Raw genomic sequence first — 15,072 nt, forward strand, 5'->3', positions numbered from 1 at the left:
AGTGGATGTCGGTAACCTATGACCTTTATCCTAGGGACCATTAAATGGTATCTTCTGTGTGTGGGTGTAGGCTCCACAGAGACAAGGTATAGCTTGCTGAACAGCAATCATACGATACATCAAGTACTATGTACAAATCTCCCATACTGTACCTTTCTTGCTCTATGGTCAGTGTTCATTATACAATTGTTGCACGACGTGACGGGGTCCAGGGCGTTTTGTACATCCGAGGGGGGAAATGGCACCAGAGGCGAAGCCGAGGGTGCCATTTTCCCCCGAGGGAGTACAAAACCCATGGACCCCAAATTACAAAACTGTTTTGTTATACCTTGGTTACATGATTATTTAAGTATCCTTTAGTTGTCATCTTCAAGCATTACTTACGACGAGTATGCTAGTTTAATAAGCAGACGCACAGTTGTCCCAATAAGAAACAATTCTTCACTGTGTCCTCGAACCCGCGCCCGTTTTGTACTAAGCGCTGGAAATCGACCAACGGTGGGAACGATCAAGATGATGTACACCGGTTAATTTTTTATGTTACCCGCCGCGCTGTGCATTACGTGAAGCGCGCATCCTAAGCCATGGTAACATACGTTTTTGTTGCATGTCACATGATTGGTTCTCGACCAATCAAACGTCACAATTTGTTACCGAGGTATAACAATTAAAAATGATGACTGTTTTATAGTCTTTATTGATGCATCTAGTCTTTGTAATGTCTCTTGATCTTAGTTTATCAATTTAATACAGCTGTTTCTTAAAGCAAACAAAAAATTGTTAAACAATTATAATTTGCAGCAGTGGAAAATATCTATAATATTCTCGTTATGGCTATAGATGAGTCGCATTGTGTTTGTTTCAAGTTCTGTTCTAAATAAGTTTGGCTCCATGATAAATATAATAATAATAATAATAATAATATCGAAGTCTTATATAGCGCACATATCTACCAAACAAGGTACTCAAGGCGTTGAGTATATACAAAATTTCAGAAAGAAAATGTCCCAGTCCCTCCTCCACCCACATATTAATTTCATTTACATATTTTGAAACTTACTTTTATGTTGGTGATTGCCACATTTTTACCTACATGTAGAGCTGTGGATTGGGGACTCGCCATCTACAAAGTAATTTCTATTAACGTATGAATAAAAGTTGGAGGATTTTTTTAAAATGTTATTCAAGATTGAATGACTGCAATAAATAGTATGGTGTAGTGAATGCAGTTAAATGGTCACTCACATTTATTGTGTAATAATGTACAGTATGTCATGTGAGAACATCCGCACAGATGTCATCATCTCGTCTTTTAGTTGTAATTTATTCAAACGTTTTGTACGTTTCACTTTTGACATTTTCAAACCCCTGTACCCCCGGCTCATCTCCCGCTATTTAGAGACTATTGCAACTCAATTTTTTATTGATTTGTTTATTTCAAACAACATGCCTAAAATCTACAGTTTTCTTTTCTACATGAAGGCCCAAGTGCTTTGTTTTTCCCGCATTCACGATTTGTTCTTCTCATTTTCTTACTACAGGAAAAGATTGTCAAGACCGACAAATATGGGGACTTCACTTGCTTTATACAGGTGAGTTAACTGTCATGAGTGCCTATCTTATGTCCCATCAAGTACATAGACTATGCAGAGGGAATGATACTGCTGAAGGCAGTATAAGAGTACATGTCGTGGCACTTACATAGTCTGCTGACCCTAAAGATCCCCCTACTTGTTATTTAAGACTTTTTTTGTTAGCTTACATCAACCTTTAGGAGTTAGTTTGACTGCTAATGGTTGACGAGTGGTTGTTAACATGTACAATGTGTACTCCTACCTACTCATAGAAAGCCATGACATGTCAAAAGGTTGTTTCTCTTGATTTACGAGGAAATAGGAATGGAGCACCACATGGAAACAATGACTAAGGGTTGACTGCTGAGTCCTATTAAGGTTGTTTCAGTAAGCATCCCCAGAATTGAAAACACTGGCCTAACATGTCATTATTGCAATACTACATTAAAGGCAGTGGACACTGTTGGTATACTCAAAATAGTTATTATCATAAAACCTGACTTGGTAACAAGTATGGGGAGAGGTTGATAGTATAAATTTTGAGAAACGGCTCCCTCTGAAGTATTGTAGTTTCTGAGAGAGAAGTAACTTTCCACGAACTTGATTTCGAGACCTTAGAATTAGAATTTGAGGTCTCGAAATCAAGCATCTGAAAGCACACAACTTCTTGTGACAAGGGTGTTTTTTGCTTCCATTATTATCTCCCAACTTCAACGACCAATTGCGTTCAAATTTTCACAGGTTTAATATTTTATGCATATATGTTGAGATACACCAAGTGAGAAGACTGGTCTTTGACAATTATTAATAGTGTCTAGTGTCTTTAAGACAAACGTATCAGGTTCTCTTAAAGGAACACGTTGCCTTGGATCGGTCGAGTTGGTCTTTGAAAATCGTTCTGTAACCGTTTGTTGTAAAATGTATATGGTTAGAAAGATATTGTAAAAGTAGAATACAATGATCTACACAAATATGCCTCAAAATTGCGTGGTTTTCTTTTTACCCTGTCGACTAACACGGTCGGCCATTTATGGGAGTCAAAATTTTGACTCCCATAAATGGCCGACCATGATAGTTCGCGACGTAAAAGGAAAACCATGCAGTTTCGAGTGATACTTGTGTGGATCATTATATTCTACTTTTAAAACATCTTTCTAACCATACATGCATTTCATAACAAACGGTTTCAAACGCTTTTAATAGACCAACTCGTCCGATCCAAGGCAACGTGTTCCTTTAATGCAGTCCATACAACTACATGTAGCAGAGGTCAGCTACAAATCTTCACCTACAGTCTTCTTTATTTGAATCACCTTCTTTGGGTATTCCTAACATCACACTAGTCGCCATTTATAGTGTACAACAGCAAGAAACTCGCGTCCTGTGCAGTTTTGTGAAGGTCACGTTTGACGTAATCGGTTGGCCATAATTCACAATACATCATCAGAATATATATAAAACCTTGCGTTGTTTAATCTACATATTGATCTTAAAGCCATTGTTAGCGTGAAATTATGCCTTGATGTCCATGATGCAGACTCATCTCATGTTTTAATGGTCTCCGAGTTGATAAGTGTCCTTTACTTTACTCATTGCCTCCAGTACTTCAAGCTGGTTATTCAATAAACACCTCGCTGTGAGGCAAGGTTAACACTCTATAACAAAATAAAGTGTTATACGCTGTATATGTATGACCACTGGAGGTTTTTACTTAAAACTGTTCATTGGCAGCTGTTATGCTGTAATTTGTTCATCTCTCGACACAAAGTTCAAACCGTTGTAAAACAAATACTCAGTTTCAGTAAAAGCCTCATCTAAAATGATTTAATGAAGTGCACGTTGTAAATGTCGGCTCAAATTAATTCCAACTTGAATTATTTTCCACGGTAGCAAATTTTAATTTCAATTGAATGGGAGAATGAGAGAAAATATTATAATGGAGCTAAAGCAATGGGAAAGGATTGAAGATGAGTGATGCATTAAAGGGGCACGTAGGAAATTACAATTATTATGCAGGGTACTGTATCCTGATTGAAAAATACATGTACATACCAGTACATATCATATTTTTGTAAGTAAATAAACAATAAGATTTGTACAGGTTTTAATTGATGAAGGGGGAATATTATATTCTGATGATAAAATTGTTTTTACATTCATGAGAAATTGGCTGAAAAAAAACACTTTGTTTTGAAAGTGGGGTACATTCTAAACAAAATAAATTGGAAAATGTTTTGATAGCGTTTACAAAAATGGAAAGCCAACTATATTGTCACTAATTTTGAAGCCCACATATATTGTAGAAGTATGAATTTCACTGGCTTGTTTTTCTAATACTGTAAGTGGCTCGGAGTCTATGTCACAAACAGTCAATAATTTATAATTTATAACAAAGTTCATTAGTTATAGACAACTACGTGTACATGGTGCATTCATACACGAGTACACTATGTGGGTCGACTAGACAGAAACAACTATGGATTAGTAGGATCAGCTTATCCTAATCCATAGACTAAGGCTCAGCTTAAGTTCATAACCTCTTGAGGTATAGCTTCAGAAGGATGCAGGAAATGGAAGTAGCTAAGTGTTTTGAAAATAAATATTGCATCGCTTGGGAAGTCAAGATTTGAAAAATATTCTCAAGGACTGGCCTCAACACAAGGTTACAGGCAATTAAACTTGCATTTTATTTTGACGGAAGTGAATGGACGTGTACAATTGTGTACACTTTATTTCTTGGTCATGAACACATTGATGAAGTCCATTGTTTTTGTACGAATCAATGATTTTATAAACATAGAATTGGAGCTGTTAGTTTGCAGTGAAATTTGAAATGAATGTTCAACTTCCGTGAGAATAGAAATATCAATTTGATCTACTCCTGATCTATTCACCAACATTTTGGGACGGTGGTTCAGAAGAACATTTCTCAAAAACTGCATACTTGTATGGCATTCTATGGTAAATCAAAGTTAAAGATATTGGACACTATTGGTAGTTGTCAAAGACTAGCCTTCATAGTTGGCGTATCTCAACATGTGCATAAAATAACAAACCTGTGAAAATTTGAGCTCCATCGGTCGTCGAAATTTGCAAGATATTAATGAACGTAAAAAACACCCTTGTCGCTCCATGGTCACACGAAGTTGTGTGCTTTCAGATGCTTGATTTCCAGACCTCAAATTCTAAATCTGAGGTCTCAAAATCAAATTTGTGGAAAACTACGCCACTTCAGAGGGAGCTGTTTCTCACAATGTTTTATACCACCAACCTCTCCCCATTACTCGGTACCAAGTGAGGTTTTATGCTTATAATTATTTTGAGTAATTACTAATAGTGTCCACTGCCTTTAAACGTATTTGGATACCATTGCTTGGAATCTATTAAACATGTAGGCTATACTTTCTATACTGTGTACAATGATAAGTGCCAGGTTCAACATTGTCCTGCAGTCTGTACCAGTACAGGGACTATGGGCAGTGTTTATCACTGACTGTAGCAGGTCGACTCCACTCCATGTCCACCACCCACCACATGACCTCCTTATTGTAATGTAGGCTTATCACGTAAACAAAACTTTGCACTCTGTGACCTGAGATTGAGGTCAACTTACTGATGTGAATGGCATGGTTTTTCTAATCCTAGTGCTGGGCTCTTATCTAGTGGTTTCCTGTACATGTAGGGCCTACTGTTACCAATGGTGCATGACCTTGCATACAAAACCTTTGCATTGTAGTACAATTTGAAAGGTGTGACTGCAAACCCTTATTGGTATAGAAATAATTCTAGAGTCCTACCTCAGTCTGTACACATACCTCCATGGTACATGTATGCACAGGGTGGTTTATGGCCATGGTGACCCTACCTCATGCATCCGGTGTGAATTACATTACAGGGTGTGTTTTGTATGTGCCTCACCAGCAATTGCACTCACTCGCTCACTGTACATCCTATGATGTATTTTATGAATGTAAATCCCTATTTTACTCTACTTTTCACAAGATATGTTTTGCAACTGAGAAGGGAAGAACTAAATCATGTGTCTAGGAGAGTCACAAATAAGCATAAGGGATTATTTGAATACGTTTTGAATTTTTGTTTACGTTTTGAAAATTGTTAGAAATTCAGACACTGCCTGCCTTTTTTTGCAAGGGAGGGGGGGGGGGGGGGGTCAGAATGTTCTTTTTCTTTATGTTCTTATAGAAGAAAAAAAAACTGTTATGTTTTTAAAAATATTTTTTGGGGTCTGAGAGGGGGTGACCCCCTTTCCTTCAATTTTTTTTTCCAGGATAGAGCCACTGGCATCCCTGGGTACATATTCTAGCCCATCTTGATTCCTGAGTAGTGGGTACATATATTCTATCCCATCTTGATTCCGGGGTAGTGGGTATTACATATTCTAGCCCATCCTGATTCCGGGGTAGTGGGTACATATATTCTAGCCCATCCTGATTCCGGGGTAGTGGGTACATATTCTAGTCCATCTTGACTCCAGGGTAGTGGGTACATATTCTAGCCCATCCTGATTCCGGGGTAGTGGGTACATATTCTAGCCCATCTTGACTCCAGGGTAGTGGGTACATACTCTAGCCCATCTTGATTCCGGGGTAGTGGGTACATATATTCTAGCCCATCCTGATTCCGGGGTAGTGGGTACATATTCTAGCCCATCCTGATTCCGGGGTAGTGGGTACATATTCTAGCCCATCCTGATTCCGGGGTAGTGGGTACATATTCTAGTCCATCTTGACTCCAGGGTAGTGGGTACATATTCTAGCCCATCCTGGTTCCGGGGTAGTGTGTACATATTCTAGTCCATCTTGACTCCAGGGTAGTGGGTACATATTCTAGCCCATCCTGGTTCCGGGGTAGTGTGTACATATTCTAGTCCATCTTGACTCCAGGGTAGTGGGTACATATTCTAGCCCATCCTGGTTCCGGGGTAGTGTGTACATATTCTAGCCCATCCTGATTCCGGGGTAGTGGGTACATATTCTAGCCCCTCTTTATTCCGGGGTAGTGGGTACATGTATTCTAGCCCATCTTGATTCTGGGGTAGTGGAGTACATATTCTAGCCCATCCTGATTCCGGGGTAGTGTGTACATATTCTAGCCCATCCTGATTCCGGGGTAGTGTGTACATATTCTAGCCCATCCTGATTCCGGGGTAGTGGGTACATATTCTAGCCCCTCTTTATTCCGGGGTAGTGGGTACATGTATTCTAGCCCATCTTGATTCTGGGGTAGTGGAGTACATATTCTAGCCCATCCTGATTCTGGGGTAGTGTGTACATATTCTAGCCCATCCTGGTTCCGGGGTAGTGTGTACATATTCTAGTCCATCTTGACTCCAGGGTAGTGGGTACATATTCTAGCCCATCCTGGTTCCGGGGTAGTGTGTACATATTCTAGTCCATCTTGACTCCAGGGTAGTGGGTACATATTCTAGCCCATCCTGGTTCCGGGGTAGTGTGTACATATTCTAGCCCATCCTGATTCCGGGGTAGTGGGTACATATTCTAGCCCCTCTTTATTCCGGGGTAGTGGGTACATGTATTCTAGCCCATCTTGATTCTGGGGTAGTGGAGTACATATTCTAGCCCATCCTGATTCCGGGGTAGTGTGTACATATTCTAGCCCATCCTGATTCCGGGGTAGTGGGTACATATTCTAGCCCCTCTTTATTCCGGGGTAGTGGGTACATGTATTCTAGCCCATCTTGATTCTGGGGTAGTGGAGTACATATTCTAGCCCATCCTGATTCTGGGGTAGTGTGTACATATTCTAGCCCATCCTGATTCCGGGGTAGTGTGTACATATTCTAGCCCATCCTGATTCCGGGGTAGTGGGTACATATTCTAGCCAATCTTGATTCCGGGGTAGTGGGTATTATATATTCTAGCCCATCCTGATTCAGTCATAACCTCAAACCTGTTTTTCTAGGCTGTGGTGTGGCTTAAAGACTTTCAGTTTTCAAAATTGCAACATGTATTCAGTGATGCACCTAAAGAGTTGAGCAATGTGTTAATTCTGTCTTTGTATTGTTTTATTACAGGGAGATATCACAAACAAACAGAAGATCTTGGTCGTCACAATGCACGACATTGGCTTGAACCGTAAGTGCTAAGCATTTCAGAAACACTTGAGAGCCCCGAATTCACCAGAGGCCAATTTCAATCTCCTTAGGGTCATCTTGAGTTGTAGCCAAAACTCTTCCCAATTCAAGAGGTCAAGTATGGACTGGTTTGATGTGTGTTAGCTCTGAGCAACCCTGGAATAAAATATATCCCAGAGGAGTCTTGAACATTTAAATCAGGTTGGGAGATGGTTGAAGATGCAATGAAGAGAACGTCTAAATGACTCATATTTCACATTCGAGAATGTCATTGAGAAAATTGTCATTGAAGAATGGCAGATACTGTACGCCAACTTTTAGATTTGGAAAGAGACAAATGTGTGTCTTTGAAATTGTCCATGCCATTTTCACTTGAGCTGTGAAATAATTAAAGCCATTGTTTGTGAATCTTATAGATTAATATCCAGCTGAAGGCAATAAACTTCCTTTATACAAGGACAGGCAATCGTTTGGGGTCATGTTTCCTGTCTAGTATGTGAAAACGGCAGCAGTAAGCGTTGACTGCTTCTGTAATTATTATCTTGACTGTAGCCTTCCCATTTGACTCCATGTAATACACAACACATCCTGCTTGAAAGAAAAGCTTGACTGATCTAATGTAGGCAACTATTTTGTCCAAGTGCTACATCCTCGTTGCAAAGAGAATGTACATTATATGTAGACCCTATTACAGTGTAAGAAGGAAACCTGAGGCTGGGTATGAAATACTATCTGGGTTGTTATGATGACCTTGCGAAGAGTAAAGTCAGTGTAATGTCTCATCATATGATCCTATCTAAGTAGATGAGGAGGTAACTAATCTAAAAACAAAACAAAAATCAGTCACGTAATACACACAGTGTACACTTAAAGGGAAGGTACACGTTTGGTAATTGTCAATGACCTGTGTCCTCACTTGGTGTATCCCATCATAAGCATACAATAACAAGCCTGTGAAAATTTGAGTTCAATTGGTCATCGGAGTTGCGAGAAAATGATGAAAGAAAAAACACCCTTGTTGGACGAATTCGTGTGCTTTCAGACAGTAATAAAAGACTTCTAGCTAGAAGTCTTTTATTATTTTAGTGAGAAATTACCTCTTTCTCAAAAACTACGTTACTTCAGAGGGAGTTGTTTCCAACGATGGTTTATACTATCAACAGCTCTCCAAAGCTTGTTACCAAGTCAGTTTTTAAGTTAATATTTGTTTTGAGTAACTACCAAACGTGTACCTTCCCTTTAAGCTCAGTAAAACACACTACACTTTAGTTTATTTATTCTACTTCTAAAGGCCTAATATGCTTAACACTTTACACTGGCTAAAACAACTACAAGTCGTATTACGTTCCGCATAATCAAACAAGTACTGAGAAAACAAAAGTAAATGCAAAATTGCATAATATACCAATCCAATGAGTTGCAAGGAGAAACATGTGACCAGCACCTCTACAAGGCTGTCCGTACCACACAGATTGTCAACAACTCTGTAAAAAACAAGAGTCAAATATCAAATGTACAGGTAGCCTTCTTGTCGTGAATTTTTCAACATTGAGTATTTGTTGTACGAATATACAAGATGTCGTGAATCTCACTTCAACATCAAAGAAACTTGAAATTTTTGTTTCTGTGCATCACATTTTGTTCCTCAAGTTTGTGGCTGAGGCCTACATGAGGTCGTACACGTAGGTCAGTATGAGTCAGTTCTGGTATGAGTGGACTGGATGGACTACGTGATACTTGAAGTGAAGAGGTCCAGTCACAGTGAAGACTCTATGGAACAGAGTTCAGAGAAAAGTTTCAGAAATAACTGTGCAAATGTGTACCCTTGCACGGTTTGTACTCCCTTGACAGCAGCCAAGCAAAAGTACAGTACACAACGCCATTTATTGCACAGGTGGATTAAATAGGTGGAGCCTTTCATCTCATCTTGATATTTTTAGACCATTGACAAACAGAATGGCAAGTATTGGGGAAGGAACCAAGTGAAGTTGAGACCATTCTAATCAGGGCTACTAAAAATTATTGGTCACTAGCCCTGCTGACTACCATGGAAATACACTTAATTTCGACCCCTGGATCAGAGCACATCTTGATTGCAATAGGCTCGACTGACTTATTGATTGACTGTAGTGGAGATGTGGAATTAAACTTAGCATGATGTGCACTACCCGATTCTACTCTCATTGCATTGAACTTTTTTTATTTATTTTTTATTTTATTTTTTATGCAAGTCGCCAGACACACAAGGCTGGAAGGCCACTTCAAGGTGTGGGCTGCAATTATTTTATTCCAGAGGCAGTTGCCACCTACTCAGCCTAGGGCTGAAACAGGGTTACCCCTTTTACAGTCCATACAGATGTAGTTTTGGGTATCATCAGTCCGAAGCCTGGTCGGTAGAGCAGAAAGCACTACCTCCCCAATTTTACGTAGCAAGTGTCATGAACGGGATTCAAACCCACACTCTGCTGATCAAACACCAGAGCTTGAATCCTGTGCTCTTCACCGCTCGGCCATGACACGCTATTGCATTCTGATCTTACTTGGTACTAGAGAAAACCCCAAACCTCATGATTGATTGATGCAGTCATCAATGATCATGTGAAGTACATTTGTACATGTAGAACTCCCCTCACCCTTTCTAATGAAGTAGACCTACTTGCTACAGACAGCAATCGCCTTGCACAACATCCTGCCTGATTGCGAAAAACTCTTAAAATGTAGTGCATTTGAAATAAATGTGTCCTCAACTTTAACATTGTGTCGACAGTTATAAAGAACTGGGTTACTTACAATGTATTAGGAATCTATGAATCAATTTGTACCCTTTGGTCAATATAAAAGGGGAAACACTTAAATGAAAATCCTTAGCAGTTAGTAAAATGTCTTCTCGTCAACCATGTTCTAGATAAAAATAGAGACTAATCCTGCGAGATAAAAGAAATTGTTTGATTCTTGTGATGAGATACTGCACTTCAGGCTGTAGTGTAGTGATGTCATATTAGCCTAGGACTGGGATCCAGTGGGCGTACATTGCACTTGTCTATATTAAGCCATCAATTCTTGAAACCCTATTAATAGAGTAAACCTAATTATAGCGCCATTCATCAATACACGGCAAGACTGATGTCTTAGTTCCTTCTAGGTCTAAACATGAAGTTAAATGTTTGACCAAAATGCATCTGATAGACACTGAATAAACAGTGCATAACAAAAGGCCTCTCTTTGCCCTAGTTTCATTTAGTAGGAGTTTCGGTTTTTGTTTGTGGTAATTTAATCCGTACAAGATTGCCACTTCACTGATGAAGGTTCTGCCTTTTATTGATGTCAACAAAGAAGCTTTTTTTAATTCATCGTTGTAAATGAGACTCTTTTCAATCAATAATAATTCCGGAACTCTTTATTTCAGAACTCTTGCCAAAGTGATCAACACAGTTATCAACAAAGCAATACAATTGTTGTTGTAATTTCATGTGTATATCTTAAGGGCAGTGGACACTACTGGTAATTGCTCAAAATTATTATTATCATAAAACCTTTCTTGGTGACGAAAAATGGGGAGAGGTTAATAGTATAAAACATTGTGAGAAACAGCTCCCTCTGAAGTGCCATAGTTTTCGATAAAGAAGAAATTTTCCACGAATTTGATTTTGAGACCTCAGATTTAGAACTTGAGGTCTTGAAATCAACCATCTCAACAGACACAACTTCGTGTGACAAGGGTGTTTTTTCTTTCATTATTATCTCGCAAGTTCAATGACCGATTGAGCTCAAATTTTCACAGGTTTTGTTATTTTATGCATATGTTGAGATACACCAACTGTGAAGACTGGTCTTTGACAATTACCAATAGTGTCCACTGCCTTTAGAATACTTACAAGAAGAATGAGATTACCTATACAAATCTGGGCCCATTTTCATAGAGCTGCTAAGCACAAAAATTTGCTTAGCATGAAATTTTGATTTGATAAAAACAGGATTACCAACCAAATTTCCATCTGATTTTTCAATATAAGCAAACAACAGCTGAATATCAGTAACAAGCAATATGCGACAACTGGAACTTTGGTTGGTAAAGGCCCGGTCCCACTGCAGCGATAACTAGAACGATAACGATAACGACGCAAAGAGAACGCATTCCATTGGTTGAGTGAGCTTGTGCGTATTCTGCATGGAGCAAATCAACCAATAGAATGCATTCTCTCTGCGTCGTTATCGTTTTCGTTATCGCTGCAGTGTGACTGGGCCTTAATCCTGTTTTTATTAGGGAAAACATTTCATGCTTAGCAAATTTGTGTGCTTAGCAGCTCTATGAAATTGGGCCCTGGTTATCATTGAGTCACTATGTACACATTTACCTTTAAAGGATTCTAAGAGAACAATTTGTAACTTTCTTTGGTAGATGCTTCTTGGGTGAAGTTTCTGAGGACAAAGAGCATGGAGTCCTTTGCTTCTAAAGCTTCATTTGTTCACATCAATGCTCCTGGTCAGCAAGATAAAGCAGAGAATTTACCAGAAGGGTAAGACTAAAATTTCCTTGCAAGTTTCTCTAGTATCATCAGGACCGTACAATGTATGCTTTGTTTTTTTGAAAGGGCAAGGCACCAAGGCATTCTCTCCTTGGTAAAGGGCACCCTATGAGACAATTTTAAATTTCTACTGGAGCATTTGAAGGGTATCAAGGCAATGACCAGGGCCCAATCTCATATAGCTGCTTTGCAAAAAAAATTGCTAAGCATGAAATTTCTTCCTTGATAAAAACAGGATAACCAGCCAGATTTCCTAGGATTTTTCAGGATAAGCAAACGACAGCTGAATACAACAATTGCAACCATTGCAACAAATGGAAATTTAGTCGATAATCCTGTTTTTATGAAGGAAGAAAATTCATGCTAAGCAAATTTTGGTGCTTAGCAGCTCTATGAAATTGGGCCCTTGGGGCTTGGAGTCAATCGCCTTCATTGCCTCCGTGAAGTATCAGGCCTGTATCATTACGAGTGATTATAACTTAATAGAAAAAACTTGTCAATTGAATTTGTTGTGACTACTGATAAATGAAATGATTGAATTGTTCTGTAATCCAACAGATACGTCTATCCAAGCATGAAGCAGATTGCTGAAGAAATGCCTCAAATCTTGAAGAATCTTGGGTGAGTAAACTTGCTCATATACTGTACCATTGAGTGATACACTCTTCAAATGTAGGAGTTGATTGGGATCATAGAACCAATCGCCAGAAATTGCTCACTCTATCCCTGTTGAGTGTCAAACGATAACGCATTTTGAAATAATGGTGGACACAGTACTGCAGCACTATAAGGTTTGGATAAATTTGTCTGTGAACACCCAAACCAAATGATGCACTTCTATAGTGTCAACCGTATCTCAAAAAGGCTAATTATATTTTTGTTTGGCAGTTTGATGATTAGATTTAAACTGCTAGTAACGCATTGATAGATTGAGATGTAACACATGTTGATCATAATGGACAGTTCAACCTGTTTCTTAACATCAATATATTCAGACAGTTGCTTAAGAGTGATTTGATTTGCCAATGGTCCTATTTAACAAACTACCTGGAAGTTAAACACTCAATCTACTCTGCTGGTAATTATTTATGTATTTGATCAACCATCAAGTGCTGTCTGGCACATTTAAAAACCTTTACCCAATTTCATTGAGCTGATTTAGTAGAAAATAGTGCTTAAAGCCATTGGACCCTTTCGGTAAACAGTATTGTCCAAGGCCCACACTTAGTGTATCACAACTTCTATATAAAATAACAAACGTTTGAAAATTTAGACTCAATCGGTCATCGGAGTCGGGAGAAAATAGCGGGAAAACCCACCCTTGTATCCGCACGTTTCGCCATGTCATGACATGTGTTTAAAATAAATCTGTAATTCTCGATATCGAGAATTGATATTGTTTTACTGTTTTCTCAAAAAGTAAAGCATTTCATGGAATAATATTTCAAGAGAATTCTTTCACCATTACCTTCTGTAAACCCTGTAAGTTATTTGTAAATCTGTGAACTTTTATATTTTTTTTCTGTACAAAAGGGGTCCAATGGCTTTAACAATTGTATGCTAAGCAACAATGAGCGGGATACCAGTCACAAATCAAACATATTATGTGTCATGGTATTTTTGCCCGTAACCTTATTCTAGTAAGCATACTTAAATTGCGCTTAGTAACTTTTCAAGATTAAGCAGCTCTATGAAATGAGCCCTTACACTAATGGCCTGCTTGTTGTAGCTGAAACATCCCTCCAGTCTGGTTTTTAATTACAGAGTGTGGTAAGAGTGGGTAATTGATGACTTATTTAATTTCATTAGACTTTAGTAATTGATGAGGAATATTTAATTATGGTCGTTTGTTAGGATCGATGAGACTAGAGAGCTGATTGGTGTTGGTGAAGGAGCTGGTTCTACCATTATGGTCAGATTTGCGGTAAGTAAACTTTGTACATCACAATCTTAACAATTATAGATCTTCATCTTCAGAACTTTTTCTCTGGCTTGCCAGTCACGTTAACGTTCCTTACTCATAGCACATCACTTCAAAATGAACTTTGAAATTGGAGCCCAAGGTGTGCTTGGAACTAGTCCAAATTGAGTTTGAGTTTTATAGACGATGTGACCTCTGACGTCACACGAAAACCATAATATGATTCGCGCGCATACCGCCGGGCAAAACCTTTGTGTTTTGGCAGCCAGCTAGAAAGTGTACGCAATCTTACTATGACTACGCAACTCTTTGGGTGGCGAAACATGATGTTTATAGTGTTTTGTCAACAAAGGGCGGTTTTAATGTAAACATACGTCACATCGTCTATACAACAGACTTGAGATAACTCGGCTTCATCTCTTTTATTAAGGAACCCAAGGCGTGTTCAATAAGATTTGCAGATCCCCAAATGTGTTTGCATTTGGGTATTGGTCAAATGTTTTTCTCTTCATGATGGGAATGAATGCCTAACCAACCCAACACTTGTAGAATTTGGTTTTTATTATAACAGTAGAAGTGATTATTTTTTTTAATAATTAAATTAAAATGTAAATAAGTAAAACCAACTAAGCTATCAAGCCCTATGTTGGCGATCTCCCTATTTTGTCAGTATCTTTCTATCCTTATGAACTGTATGATGGTATGATAAGCGCGTTGTTGTCTGTTTCTTCCCATCAAGGGAACTCAACAAACTCCCACAGGGGGATATAACATAAACCCTAAGCTGGCAACAGCCAATCTCTCTCGTACAAACATTGGTTTAACGTCTATGACAATGAATTGAACAAATCAAGAAATTGTGGTTCAGTAACTAGATAACAATGTTTATTCTAGTCATTGTGAAATCAGCGGTTAGCTGGAGTTTTGAACCCACAA

At 38.7% G+C, this 15,072-nt stretch overlaps 1 protein-coding gene across 4 annotated transcripts in view; it reads left to right on the top strand.

The window, feature by feature from the left end:
* LOC139940638 (protein NDRG1-like) overlaps nucleotides 1–15,072 on the top strand; it is a 46,298-nt gene that overhangs the window by 14,311 nt on the left and 16,915 nt on the right. For all 4 annotated transcript variants that reach the window (XM_071936990.1, XM_071936987.1, XM_071936988.1 and 1 more), the window contains exons 2-6: nucleotides 1,542–1,592; nucleotides 7,630–7,690; nucleotides 12,089–12,206; nucleotides 12,774–12,836; nucleotides 14,070–14,139. In XM_071936990.1, the coding sequence (XP_071793091.1) occupies nucleotides 1,542–1,592; nucleotides 7,630–7,690; nucleotides 12,089–12,206; nucleotides 12,774–12,836; nucleotides 14,070–14,139 (363 nt within the window). The remainder of the gene's footprint in view (nucleotides 1–1,541; nucleotides 1,593–7,629; nucleotides 7,691–12,088; nucleotides 12,207–12,773; nucleotides 12,837–14,069; nucleotides 14,140–15,072) is intronic.

Source organism: Asterias amurensis, chromosome 8 (assembly GCF_032118995.1).
Source record: "Asterias amurensis chromosome 8, ASM3211899v1".
In the NCBI taxonomy this organism is placed as follows: domain Eukaryota; kingdom Metazoa; phylum Echinodermata; class Asteroidea; order Forcipulatida; family Asteriidae; genus Asterias; species Asterias amurensis.